The sequence below is a fragment of the Musa acuminata genome, chromosome BXJ3-4 (assembly GCF_036884655.1).
Source record: "Musa acuminata AAA Group cultivar baxijiao chromosome BXJ3-4, Cavendish_Baxijiao_AAA, whole genome shotgun sequence".
Taxonomy (NCBI): domain Eukaryota; kingdom Viridiplantae; phylum Streptophyta; class Magnoliopsida; order Zingiberales; family Musaceae; genus Musa; species Musa acuminata.
In genome coordinates this window covers 909,374-921,580 of record NC_088352.1, presented here as the reverse complement: position 1 = coordinate 921,580, position 12,207 = coordinate 909,374, and the positions used below count along the sequence as shown (strand labels likewise).

At 37.3% G+C, this 12,207-nt stretch overlaps 2 protein-coding genes across 3 annotated transcripts; one reads left to right on the top strand and one right to left on the bottom strand.

Annotated features, from left to right (window-relative positions):
- Window positions 1-1,146: 1,146 nt before the first annotated feature.
- On the top strand, window positions 1,147-3,420 carry LOC135635141 (profilin-like). The gene is made up of 3 exons (XM_065146012.1): window positions 1,147-1,433; window positions 2,477-2,614; window positions 2,953-3,420. Exons 1-3 carry the CDS (start codon window positions 1,311-1,313, stop codon window positions 3,085-3,087), a joined length of 396 nt encoding a protein of 131 aa, XP_065002084.1. The 5' UTR covers window positions 1,147-1,310; the 3' UTR covers window positions 3,088-3,420.
- Window positions 3,421-4,353: 933 nt separating this feature from the next.
- Window positions 4,354-10,322, bottom strand: LOC103980385 (elongation factor 2). 2 transcript variants are annotated; one of them, XM_009396779.3, is made up of 3 exons: window positions 10,240-10,322; window positions 7,777-7,910; window positions 4,354-7,008 (listed from the first exon to the last, which is right to left on the bottom strand). In XM_009396779.3, exons 2-3 carry the CDS (start codon window positions 7,865-7,867, stop codon window positions 4,568-4,570), a joined length of 2,532 nt encoding a protein of 843 aa, XP_009395054.2. In that variant the 5' UTR covers window positions 7,868-7,910; window positions 10,240-10,322; the 3' UTR covers window positions 4,354-4,567. The 2 variants fall into 2 exon arrangements, with proteins under 2 accessions (XP_009395054.2, XP_018680266.2); XM_018824721.2 differs by lacking the exon at window positions 10,240-10,322 and adding an exon at window positions 10,090-10,109.
- Window positions 10,323-12,207: the final 1,885 nt, after the last annotated feature.

Sequence of the window (12,207 nt, the reverse complement as noted above, 5' to 3'; positions counted from 1 at the left end):
GTTCATTATAGATAGGACATGGGTTAATGATTAGACTAAAGAATGCAAAGCATCATTAAAGTCTTCTCCCTTGAGAATTTTCTATACTTGAGTCTTGCAACTATAATGATCACATGAGCTTAAATTTGTACTTCAACATCATCCTAGTTTTAAGCATGTCTATTTATATATCAATCCTTTCCAAATTTGAAGATTGCATATTAGACCCTTTAATTTTAATAGTACATTAATAGATTTCACATATATAGATATGTCACTTCATGATTTTAAACCTTTCATATATGTCGTCATGCAAATTGCTTCATCTTAAGATTATTCTTATAGATTTCTCATATTTTAAGGGTATTTATTATTTAAAAAATATTTTCTTCATCACTCTACAAATAAAATTCTCTTAGATGTGATTTGGGATTTAAGAAATTATTTTTTACTCTTATATTAGAATTAATAGACTTTATAATTTAAAAAATTTTAATGCCTAAAGCATTAGGTTAAATCTTTTTTTATAACGGTTGAAATTATTCATCATTATTAAGTAAATCATTAATTTTTTTATGTATCATAATATTAATTTTCTACTTAACATGACCCATAATTATATTTTTATAAGAGTCCAACGATAATTAATCTAGACTAATATTGTCAATGATAATTATATTTTTGACTGGACTCATAAAATTCTTGGAAATAAAAGGATTTTTTTTCTCTGGAAACACCCAAAATTTGAGATTGTCTCCAAGAAATTTCTAACATTTATATATTTAATTATTTAATCTCCTCCCACAAAAGAAAAGCAAAAAAATAAAGGCGTACAGCACACAGCGACGTCTCAACCCTTGAGCAATACTTGTTCGATCGGCTTCACGTACCCACTCTCATAGCAGCCCTGTGATTGAAGGAACAGTTTTACAATTGCGGGACCCTCACTGTGGAGTCGTCCCTAGACGGGTACAACAACGCACTCCTTAACCCGTCCCTGCAGCAACGGAGACCTTCCATCGGCCGTCCATCTGGTTGACCTGCTCCGTCCGAGATCCAATCGAGACCGTCGGTGGTCTGGGTCATTCCGTAATATTTGCTAAATCACTTGGCGAACGATAAAATAGCGGCACCGTTGAAGCCCGACTTGAAGGGGGCACGCTTCAATCGAGTTGAACGGGTGGCGGGGCGGCACTTGAGATCCGCTCTCCTCTCCCCTCCCATATTTAACCCGTCCTCCCTCGCGCCACACCAACTTTAAAGCGCGGGCGACCGAGAGACGGACCGAAGGGGAAAGCAGAAGCGGAGGAAGAAGAAGAAGAAGCGAGACGATGTCGTGGCAAACGTACGTGGACGACCACTTGATGTGCGAGATCGAGGGCCACCATCTCACCGCGGCGGCGATCGTCGGCCAGGACGGCAGCGTCTGGGCGCAGAGTGCATCCTTTCCCCAGGTCTTTGCCCACCTTATTCCCCTTTTCTTGGTCTGATCTTGTTGGGTAATCGAGGAGTTTGTCGTTGCACTTGATCTGATCGGGATTTGTTTCATCACCGATGTGGTCTTCTGTGACACGATCTAATTGGATTTGTAGTGTGAATCACGCAATTCGGCAATATTCATTGAGATGCCTGTTTGATGATGAAAATTTTATCTTACATTTGGAGCTTTTTAGTCCCTATGATTCGGCAACTCTTCAAAGATCTGTTCATTTCGTGCTACCCTCTGAAATTTGCAGATGATCTTATTGTTGAATACTCTGATTTTGCTCCGTGACTTAAATTTGTCTTAGATTTTCACAAAAATTGTAGCTTTTTAGTCTCTAGTATTCGATGACTCTTCAACATCTGTTCTTTTTTTGTGTGTTCTCGTGTAAAATTTTCACAGGTTCATATTGTTGAATACTGTGATTTTTGCGAAGTATTTTTCTTGAAATTTCTCGCATGAAAAGATCTTATATAGTGAGTAATTTTGCTTGTGTACAGTATGATCTTGGTAAAGCTAAGCAGATCTATCTCCAATCACATTAAGTTCATGTTTCAAGTTATTGAAAGAATAGTGTTGGTGATTGACACAATCTCGAATGGCAGTTTCCATTTCCAGGATTGTCCAACATAATTATCAAAATATGATTGTGTTCATAATTAAAGTAGTTTTATGCTTGACATCCTATTGTCCTAATTGATTTGGCATGCACTACTGATATCCTAGCTTATCTTGCCAGTTTTAATTGCATTCTCAAGATTGTGAATTAGATTTTCATTTCTTATTTGATAATGCTGCCTTGTGCTAATTCTTTGTTGCTTCATCAGGATAATCTGTAAGTAGTGCTGCTAATTTCTAATGTTTAATCCATGATACCTTCTCTTATTTTTCTCATTTGGTAATCCAATGACATCTCTCTCCTCTTTTCCTGCCAAATCCATGCGAACAATTGAAATGTTAATTGCTTTTCCTCTCTTCTCTGAGATGATGCTTCTATTTATTGTCAATTTTCAGTTTAAATCTGAGGAAATCACCAACATAATAAATGATTTTAATGAACCTGGAACGCTTGCCCCAATCGGTTTATTCCTTGGGTCAACAAAGTACATGGTCATCCAAGGAGAGTCTGGAGCTGTAATCCGTGGAAAGAAGGTAACATTTTTCTTTCTTAATATGTTACTATCTTATAGTTTATATTGAATACATTCTTGGCTTCATAGGATACTGATAATTTCTGAAATTTATTATACACAGGTAAAATCATTTGTCCAAGAACATTCATTCATATTCCTACTTTTATATTCTTTGTAACGTCATATTTGGTACTAAAGAGTTAAAAGGTCATTATTCATATCCAAGAGGCATATTTTAGGTCCATATGTCGAGAGGAGAAAATTAAGGATGGCTAACCCACCATATTAAAGACTGTAGTTTTGCTTATTTTAAGAAGGTTTCAGATTCTAAAACAATGATTTTGCTATCAATGGCAGGGATCAGGAGGCATCACTGTGAAGAAGACTAACCAAGCTATGATCTTTGGCATTTATGATGAGCCAATGACTCCAGGACAGTGCAACATGGTGGTGGAGAGGTTGGGAGACTACCTCATTGATCAGGGTCTGTAGTTCCCAATGCTATTATGATTCATCAGCACATGCCTTCTCCCTGCCAATGGAATCCACCACACATTTTCTTCATTCCATCAATCTTTCAGCATAATTATAGGGTAATAATTCGGCAAACAGACAGCAAATACCATAGTCCATGTTTGAGGAGTTGTTTCCCATCTTGTTCTCTCAGATCAAACCCCATATGATGATAACTTGGGTTTGTGTTCTTGATTTTTGTTGTCCTTGTTGTCTTTCTTTATCAATAAGCTATTCCTTGAATAGGTTTGATATGTAGTATATGCCTGTCGATGAGTTGATGATGCAGAGGATTAATGCTGACTCCTAGCAATCAAATGGTACCTCATCATTGGAAAATAATTTGATTATATTATCAGAGTTCTAAAGTTCCATATTCAAATTACTTGATACTGGTCAAGTACAGCTACACTCCCTGTCTAAACCTCATAGAAACATATTAATTACTGCATCTAAATTGTTATATATATATACATATATATGTATATATACATATATATACATATAAATATATATATACATATATATACATATATACATACATATATATATACATACATACATATATATATACATACATATATATATATATATATACATATATATATATATATACATATATATATACATTTGGTCAATTACAAAAATCAATGTCAAACTCTAATATTTTTCTTTGAATCTGATCATTTAAAGTTCCCACTCACTGATTGCAAACTATCAATCCCAATAATTTAACTACGACGGACATAAAATTATAATGTCAAAAAAATATACATCGAGTACAACACATGACCAATTCATGTAAGACTAAGTGAAGTTGAGTACTGATCTATAATGATCTGACAACTTTTATAAAGATGCCATTATTTTACTTCTTTCATGATTAGCTAATTGTCCTCATCAAGAAATAGATTAATTAACACCATCAGAGTTTTTAGAGACCTATATATTTTGCTAGGTTGTGGCATATAATAAGTGTGACTAGTAGAAGATCCTGGGAGTCGTGTTACTTGCAAGGAAGCAAACACATGAAACTTTTAAAGACTACAGACCTGGAGATCAACATGAGTTTACATGCAAAAAATGTGATGAGAGTCTTAGTAACACTGACCTGCCACTCAGCGTCAGTTTACTTCAAACTGCCACTCTCCCAGTAACCAAGCATGGTGATGAGGCATTAAAGAATAAAAGGAAGATAATAAAAGATGTAAACTCGATCCATCCGCAGACTACAGAAACTAAACATAGCAAAAATTACAAGTTCAAATAATAATAACCCCGTGAGATGTCTAAATCATCTTACAAACATAGTCTGGAAACAAGAATTGTTCGAATAACATAATGAGTATCTAAAACATAAGGCAAGCAAATTGCAGCAACTTCGGTAGGCAAAAATCTTGCAAATAAACATGGGGACAAAGGTACACACCAGGTTGGCATGTCACTATATCATAAAGCTCTACAGCTTGTCTTCGAATTCAGAGAGAGGGGTAATCTGCTCCTTAAGACCCTTCCTCTTGCGGATCTCACTCACCAGCTGTCCCGCCTGAGAGCCTGACTCCAACGGGTCGGAAGACATCATGTCCCAGTGGTCAAACACACACTGGGGGAATGCTTGCCCCGATGTGGCAGCTCTCAGAGTGCTCGAGAACCCAAAGGATTCGATGACCGGGAGGTAAGCCTTGATGTTATAAAGTGGAGTTCCGGGCCTCTGAAGCTCTTCAAAGACATGACCTCGCTTCTGGTTAAGAACACCATAGATACCACCAAGTGCCTGCTCAGGGGCCTGGATCTCTACCAAATAAACAGGCTCCAAAAGCCTCGGTTTGGCTGTTAATTGGGATGCATAGATGACCCTTCTTGCAGTTGGGATGATCTGACCACCACCTCTATGGATCGCATCAGCATGCAGAACAACATCACATACCTCGAAGCATATTGCACGCATGTTCTCCTCAGCCACTGCTCCTTCCTTTGATGCCCACTGGAAACCAGCCACAACAGAGTCCTTGATTTCATTCAGGTATTGAACTCCCTTACACATATCAACAACCATGTTAGGACCTGTTGTCTCAGGACCAAAGCACCAAATTTTCTTAGCAAGATCTTTGTCCCAACCAAACTCCTCTGATAGGATCTTAGAACGCACTTTAGGATCATCTCTTGGACCAATACGCCCTTCATCAATTGCCTCGGCAAGCCCCTCTTCCATGGGTCGGGCTTCCATATACAGACGGTTGTGCTTGTTAGGTGACTTGCTCATCACTGTCCGGCAGGACTTCTCAAGCACTGTTTCTCGGAAAGAAACAACTGGGTCAGATACCACAATTTCTGCCCCACCCATGAAATCCTCTTGCAAGTCCTTCAAGCAGATCTCAAGGTGGAGTTCCCCAGCTCCAGCAACGATGTGCTCACCCGACTCCTCCATTGTACACACCACCATGGGATCTGATTTGGCCAGGCGCTTTAAGCCTTCAACAAGTTTGGGCAGGTCTGAGGCGACCTTGCATTGCACCGCAACACGTACAACAGGAGATACAGAGAATTTCATTGCTCTGATTGGATGTGCATCAACTTCCTTCTCATTTGTAAGAGTGGCATTCTTGGTGATGTATTGATCTAAACCAACCATAGCAACTGTGTTTCCACAAGGCACATCCTCCACAGACTCCTGTTTCTTACCCATCCAGATGACTGTTCTTTGGACGCTCTTCACGTACAAGTCTTTCTTCTGACCTGGCACATAGTTTGGCCCCATGATTCGCACCTTCATGCCTGTAGCAACCCTGCCAGAGAACACTCGGCCGAATGCAAAGAACCTGCCCTTATCTGAAGCAGGAATCATTTTTGACACATATAACATAAGAGGGCCTTCAGGATCACAGTTTCTGATGGAATTGGCATATATATCATCAAGAGGGCCCTCGTATAAGTTCTCCACACGGTATTTCTGTGCCTTGGCAGGAGACGGAAGGTGGAAGATCATCATCTCAAGAAGGGCAGTGCTCGCCGGGAGCCAAGTCTGCATGACCCGCTTCATTAAAGCTTTCCCAACCAGTTCTTTCTCTTCAGATTTCATGGTCACACCAAGCTTCTGCAGCATCGGCCATAATTTGTCTTTCTGATCATTAATGCAAGTAGAAATAATCTGTCTAATAGGTTCATAACAAAATTGAACAAAGCCTCGTTTGCAGGTACCAGATCCAGTGTTCTTGCTGGTCCACTTCTTAGTGGCTGGGTCAAAGTAATTCTCACCCCAAAGTCTCTCCATCATCTTAGATTCATCAACTCCAAATTTGGCAGCATACATTTTGGCAAAGTTGGTAAGCGTAAAAGCCCAACCATGCAACCCTGCAGAGAATGCAACAGTCCCCTTCTCTGGATATACTTGGACATCGCCAAGAAGAGGATCTTCATAGGTAGCCATGATAACATTTGCATTCTCAATGACACGTTGGAACGTCTGGTAAGCTTCCTCACCATCAACCTGAAGCTCTAGAAAACATCTATCCATCTTATTGACAGTCAATACAGGTCTAATTCTTTCTCCCAAAGCTTGTCTAAGAACAGTTTCAGTCTGCACACAAACACCCTCAATACAGTCGACAACGACTAATGCACCATCAGTAATTCGAAGTGCTGCTGTAACCTCAGAAGAGAAGTCAACATGCCCAGGCGAATCAATGAGGTTAATGAGATATTCATTTCCACTTCTTTCACCCTTGTAGTTTTTAAGTGACTCCTCGGTCATCTCATAGTAAAGAGAGATTCCAGTAGATTTGATTGTAATACCACGTTCAGCCTCATCCTGGCGGGTATCAGTCATCCTAACATCACCTGCAACTTCTTGTGCAATGATTCCAGCAGCAGCAACAAGAGAATCGGTGAGAGTAGACTTACCTGCAAACATAATTTAGATGTTGACCACTGCAGTCTATAATGTTTTGGCATTAAAACCACATAGAGATAGTTATGACTCTGTATAAAGCCTTGCCAAGGAAAAGCAATTTGACTTAATTTTATCACTCGAGTGAAAAATAGAAACCTTATCAACCAATGTGCACAAATGCTTTTTTTAGTACAACTGCACAAGTAAAACCGCTAAGTAGATTGAATCAAATTACTTGGTTTTATTTGTATGCACACACTCTTCTTCCTTGTCCCTACTCCCAACTCTAAGAGAGAGAGAGATGACCATGATGGGTGAAGACCATGACATAATAAGCATTGTCATTACCTCAAAACATTGCCAGTATGACACTTTATGCATTTGCAAAACAGAAGTCTAGAAAGTAGAAGAATTGCCACTTGAAGACACAGTCACAACTGATACTCAGACTGAGACTACGAAAAGCAAAGATCGAACTAAGATATCCCATTCAATTGTGTTCAGTTGCGAACTAGGTAAACCCAAAAAGTTAAGATCACAACTCTTGACAGCTTAATCGACATGAATGCAGAATGTACTTCACAAAAAAAATAAGAAAACCATCATTATAATTTCTTCAATATGAAAATATCATCAAACTAGTCAATTAAAACTCAAAATCAGCAAGTGAATACTATTGTGAATTCACAAAAAAAAAAAAAAAAAAACCGAACGACTCGAGTTATGCGATGACAGAAATCACAAGATTGAACTAAGAAAAAGACTTAAATGTTGCTCACCATGGTCAACATGTGCAATGACAGACATGTTACGGATGTTATGCTTCATGTCCATAATACGGCGGAGCTCTTCAGCTGTGAACTTCACCATCTTGGCTACTTTGAGAAATCAAACAGTTCTAAAAGAAGTATCCCTGTAATTGCAAAAATGATGCAATGGCTTCAGACATCAACAAATCATACAACATCACAACTAAACTTGTATTCAGGAATTGATAATCAACAAACAACTATATAAAAATGTTTGTTTATTATAGTTCACTTTCTAAAAGTCCATTAAAAAAATTAAAACAGAAAAACAATTTAGTATCAGATGGATATCTAGGGTTTTACAAATATATTCAGCAAATAAAAAAAAGGTATATACTTCCAAGCTGGGACACCAGCTTGTAATTTTTGTTGTCTACAACAAAGGAATCAGTTATATAAGACATAACATAAGTCCATTTAATAAAGAAAAAACCTAATGTGCTCACACATCATAAAACTTCAGCACCAACCAGTAACCAAACTTAGTACTTCTACTGTTTAATTACCTCTCCAATATGAATTTTGACAACTTGCAACTGATACAGCTGAAAATAAATAATAAATAAAACTTTCAAGATATACAATAGTGTCTGTTCTTGGTCGGACTAATAAAATACTAATCGGTACATGTGAGTAGTATCCGAAATTATGGTACTAATGATACTCAAAAGTTCAATAAATGCAAATCTACATATATCCCTCCAAAGTTAGTGATTTATTTTTTGTATTTGTCATGGTAGTTGATCTCGAAAGGTTGATCATTACAATAACGATATTGAAATTCCACCAACACTAATACACCCTCAAATTAGGAAGGATTATTGGAGCCATCAAATTAAGTGATTAATCTGTTCTCTTTCATCATGCAACACAACTCTCATCTAATAATCCTTAAAAAAATTTATACTTCCCACCAAAGCCAAATTCTGGTGTGGTAAGGTAAATATAACAAAAAGGAGAAAGCAAACTAGAGTGAAATGAAAGAGAAATGAAAATTAACTAACTAATTGGAGAAAGTAACAAAGGTGTTCAAGAAATTAAAGACTATAATATTTTTCAAACCGACTGGCAAAGACAATTAGCAGTAGTTAACTTGGGTTTAGTGGACAGATGCTAATGGGAGTAGCATGTATGGAGGATCTAAATATTTGGAAATATATATATACTAACTCAAAATTTGGAGGGGCAGATATGCCAGTCCAAACCTATTAAAAATAGAAGTAGAGCCTCATCAATAAATCAATCTAAACAAGCCAACCAACACCCCTATTTTTACATAGTGTGCCTTGCAAAAGCTTGAATTTCCTTACACAGAGATGGAATGCCCGGGCAAGTCAACCAAGTGGTATACATGCAGCTAGCTTGTACTGCATAACACTCAAATAGGTGCCTAGGCCATCCAACCAATTCAACAACTGAGATTTCTAAAGCAAAGCCATAGGGGGGTCTCTAAATATACTAAATGATAATGTTAATTCTTATGGGAACCATGCAGAGATTGATCTACAGGAAGTATCATTCAGTGGTTGATATTCTTTTCATAGTACAAGGATTTTTCTTAGTGATATTTGTAATAAACCATAAACTAAATTTGACAAAAAAGGGTACTTAGAAAAAGAGTCAGTTAAGTGTAAACAAACAAACAGAGATTGGTATATAAAAAAGCAACAAAAATTGAAATTTAAAGCTAACTTTGATACATATTAATATAAGATATATTTGGAACTCATTACAAGTTAAAAACCTGTAAGTGTCATCAAGTTAAATCTCAATCTACCATGATCAAACCCATCCAAATTAAATGGTCCTAACTATGATGTTCAAGACAAATGATATGACATAATTTATAATTATGACAAAGACAATAAACTGTAATAAGCTGAACTAGTTGTTTCGAAGTAAAAAGGATTCTTTGCATGACTCACAATCTTGAACAGTCACTAATCTCTCTTCTCAAACTCTTCCACTACTATGACAGATCGGCTTCCCGTTTCATCAATAAATCGTCATAGTAGACGGAATAAGATCTAGTGATATATAATAAACTTACAAGATTGATATCACCAAACCACGAAGAAAAAGTTGGCCGGCAGATCTAAAAATTTCGATAAAACACGAAGAAAAGGAGCGATCTTTATGTATGCGAACAACGTCAAAAGCATGCCGATCCGATCCGGATCAAGTCTTATGTACACCATATAATAAAACAGATCTCCTAGAAGAATATTACACAAAAGCAGCCAGGCACATACAAACACCAGCATCGAAGGAAAGATCCTATACCATTCAGCAAGAATTACCCAAACAAAAAAGGGGGAACCTCGACACCGATCTAAATTGCAAACGAATCAGGCAGACAGCCAAAAGCAGATATCAAGAAGAACACACGAAAAGAAGAGATTAGGACAGCAGCGGCTAGGGTTAGGGTTTTACCAGATCAGAAGAGACACCGCCGCAGTCGCACGTTAGCCCCCTCGCAGTGTATTTATACACGCAAAGCCACCGGCCCATTTTAAACAGGAGTGGTGGTCTCACGTCAGTCTCGTCTTACGCAAAATCTACCCGCGTTTTTATTTGGTGTTATTATAACGGGCCCCGGCGGGCTCCGCAAACTTCTCCAATGACTACACAAGCCAGTCTGTGGATTTAGGGTACGTGACTAGGAGAGTACGCTTGCTCGAACATAGCCTTCTCCCCCGTTCGGATGACGTGTGGCATCATGCTCCGGTTACTTGCTAACGAGATCCGAGAACCCGGAAAGTCGATCCGAAAATGTCGGATACATGTTCTAAAATTGAATCCGATAAGCTGTCATGTTAAAACACTGATCATCAATGATCCACTCTTGAACATATGAGAATCTGATGTGCGGTCAAAGTTGAAACAGCATTGGATCCAGATTCGCATTTGGAGAGATATTTTCTTTTATTCGGATTATAATAATCCTTGGTGGATCCATTAGCTTTGTCTCTTCTTATCTTGTCCACTTGGGTAATTGAGACAAGGATTTGTTTTTCTTTTTTGAATGGTATATATTTATTTTTATTATTTAATCTAAGTAGGGTGGATTCTTGAAAAACGTTCATACTTTTGATAATTTCTTGCATAGTATACTTATTTTTCAAAAAATATATAATTACCGTTGAAGAATCGATTGGGCTCATATGATTAAATCAGTTTTATTTGAATCGGTTCCACTTTTCACTATTTCACACATGCCGATACTGATGACTTGTTCCACATCTTTCATCCATCTTTTTTTTATTCGAAAATCATTAAGGAACGTCGAGTTTTAACTCAACGAGTTTCCTAGTAGCGTCAAGTTTCAACAAGGAGACTTCTAAGGTTCCAACATACTAGTATGAACAATAGGTGAGTGAGAAAGTCAACAAATTGGTTCGCTTCATGAGTGAATGAGAATGTTACTACTAGCTTAAACCTTAGACGAATCCATTAAATTTGCTCAAGAATAATCCAATAACTCCTACCGTTTGTTCAATATATCCACAGCAACTTTAAAATTAGACCATAGGTGGTTAGGGTTGATATTCTTGATGGCTTTTGAGATCCTGAGTAAGATGGACTTCCTTTGGGTGTTCTCGTCATCATCGCAAATATCGACATACCGAATAGGAAAGCATATGTATATATAGCCACAACGCCGACGGGTGAGGGGGGCGTCCAATGGTGACAAGTAGTGTATTCGAAAGTCATTGTACACCACCAGTTGCATCGATTGGGATGAGTGAAACAATGAAAGTAAACTTAAATTTTTTCTTCGATTTAACTGTATGTGAGCTAACTAGTTCTATAAGGGTACGTTTATATTTTTGAAAAGCAAAGACGTTCGTTCTACTAAAAATTTTTAAAATAAAAACACTCGAGCAAAAAAATTTTCAAAATTAATTTTTTTTTTTCAAAAAGTCACCCATCTAACTATACAGACTTATTGAATATTTATTTTTTTCATTTTACTAAATATGGGAATAAAACATTAAGTAGCAATTACAATTTGTTAGGAATGGTATGATTCTTTTGTTTGATTAGAGAAACATATAACCACAATAAATTATATTCTACCTTTATATCATGCGCCTACCATAGCATGTTGATCTATTTATCTTTTGATTGTTGATAGAAAAAAAATTATATTCTGAGAATACATAACTATGAACTAGTTTGTACCTCTGATAGCATAGCAACCGAGGAGACAAGATCACCTGCCTGCAAGACAATTATATTCTTACGTTTTCTGCAGGATAACATTCCATAATGCTAAGGCTATAAAAAAATCTTAATGACAATTTTAAGCCAGAGCACACCCTTCTTCGGCAGTTCATATGCACTCAGGTTGTCAACAGCTACATTATTAATCAATATATCACCTACAAGCAAATAATG

What these genes read in the sequence shown, in the direction of transcription:
- LOC103980385 (XM_009396779.3), bottom strand. Translation starts at nt 7,867, where the DNA reads ATGGTGAAGTTCACAGCTGAAGAGCTCCGCCGTATTATGGACATGAAG. An exon ending in CATTGCACATGTTGACCATG is followed by an intron (nt 7,009 to 7,776) that starts GTGAGCAACATT and finishes TTATGTTTGCAG; the next exon opens with GTAAGTCTACTCTCACCGAT.
- LOC135635141 (XM_065146012.1), top strand. Translation starts at nt 1,311, where the DNA reads ATGTCGTGGCAAACGTACGTGGACGACCACTTGATGTGCGAGATCGAG. An exon ending in AGAGTGCATCCTTTCCCCAG is followed by an intron (nt 1,434 to 2,476) that starts GTCTTTGCCCAC and finishes GTCAATTTTCAG; the next exon opens with TTTAAATCTGAGGAAATCAC. An exon ending in CTGTAATCCGTGGAAAGAAG is followed by an intron (nt 2,615 to 2,952) that starts GTAACATTTTTC and finishes TATCAATGGCAG; the next exon opens with GGATCAGGAGGCATCACTGT.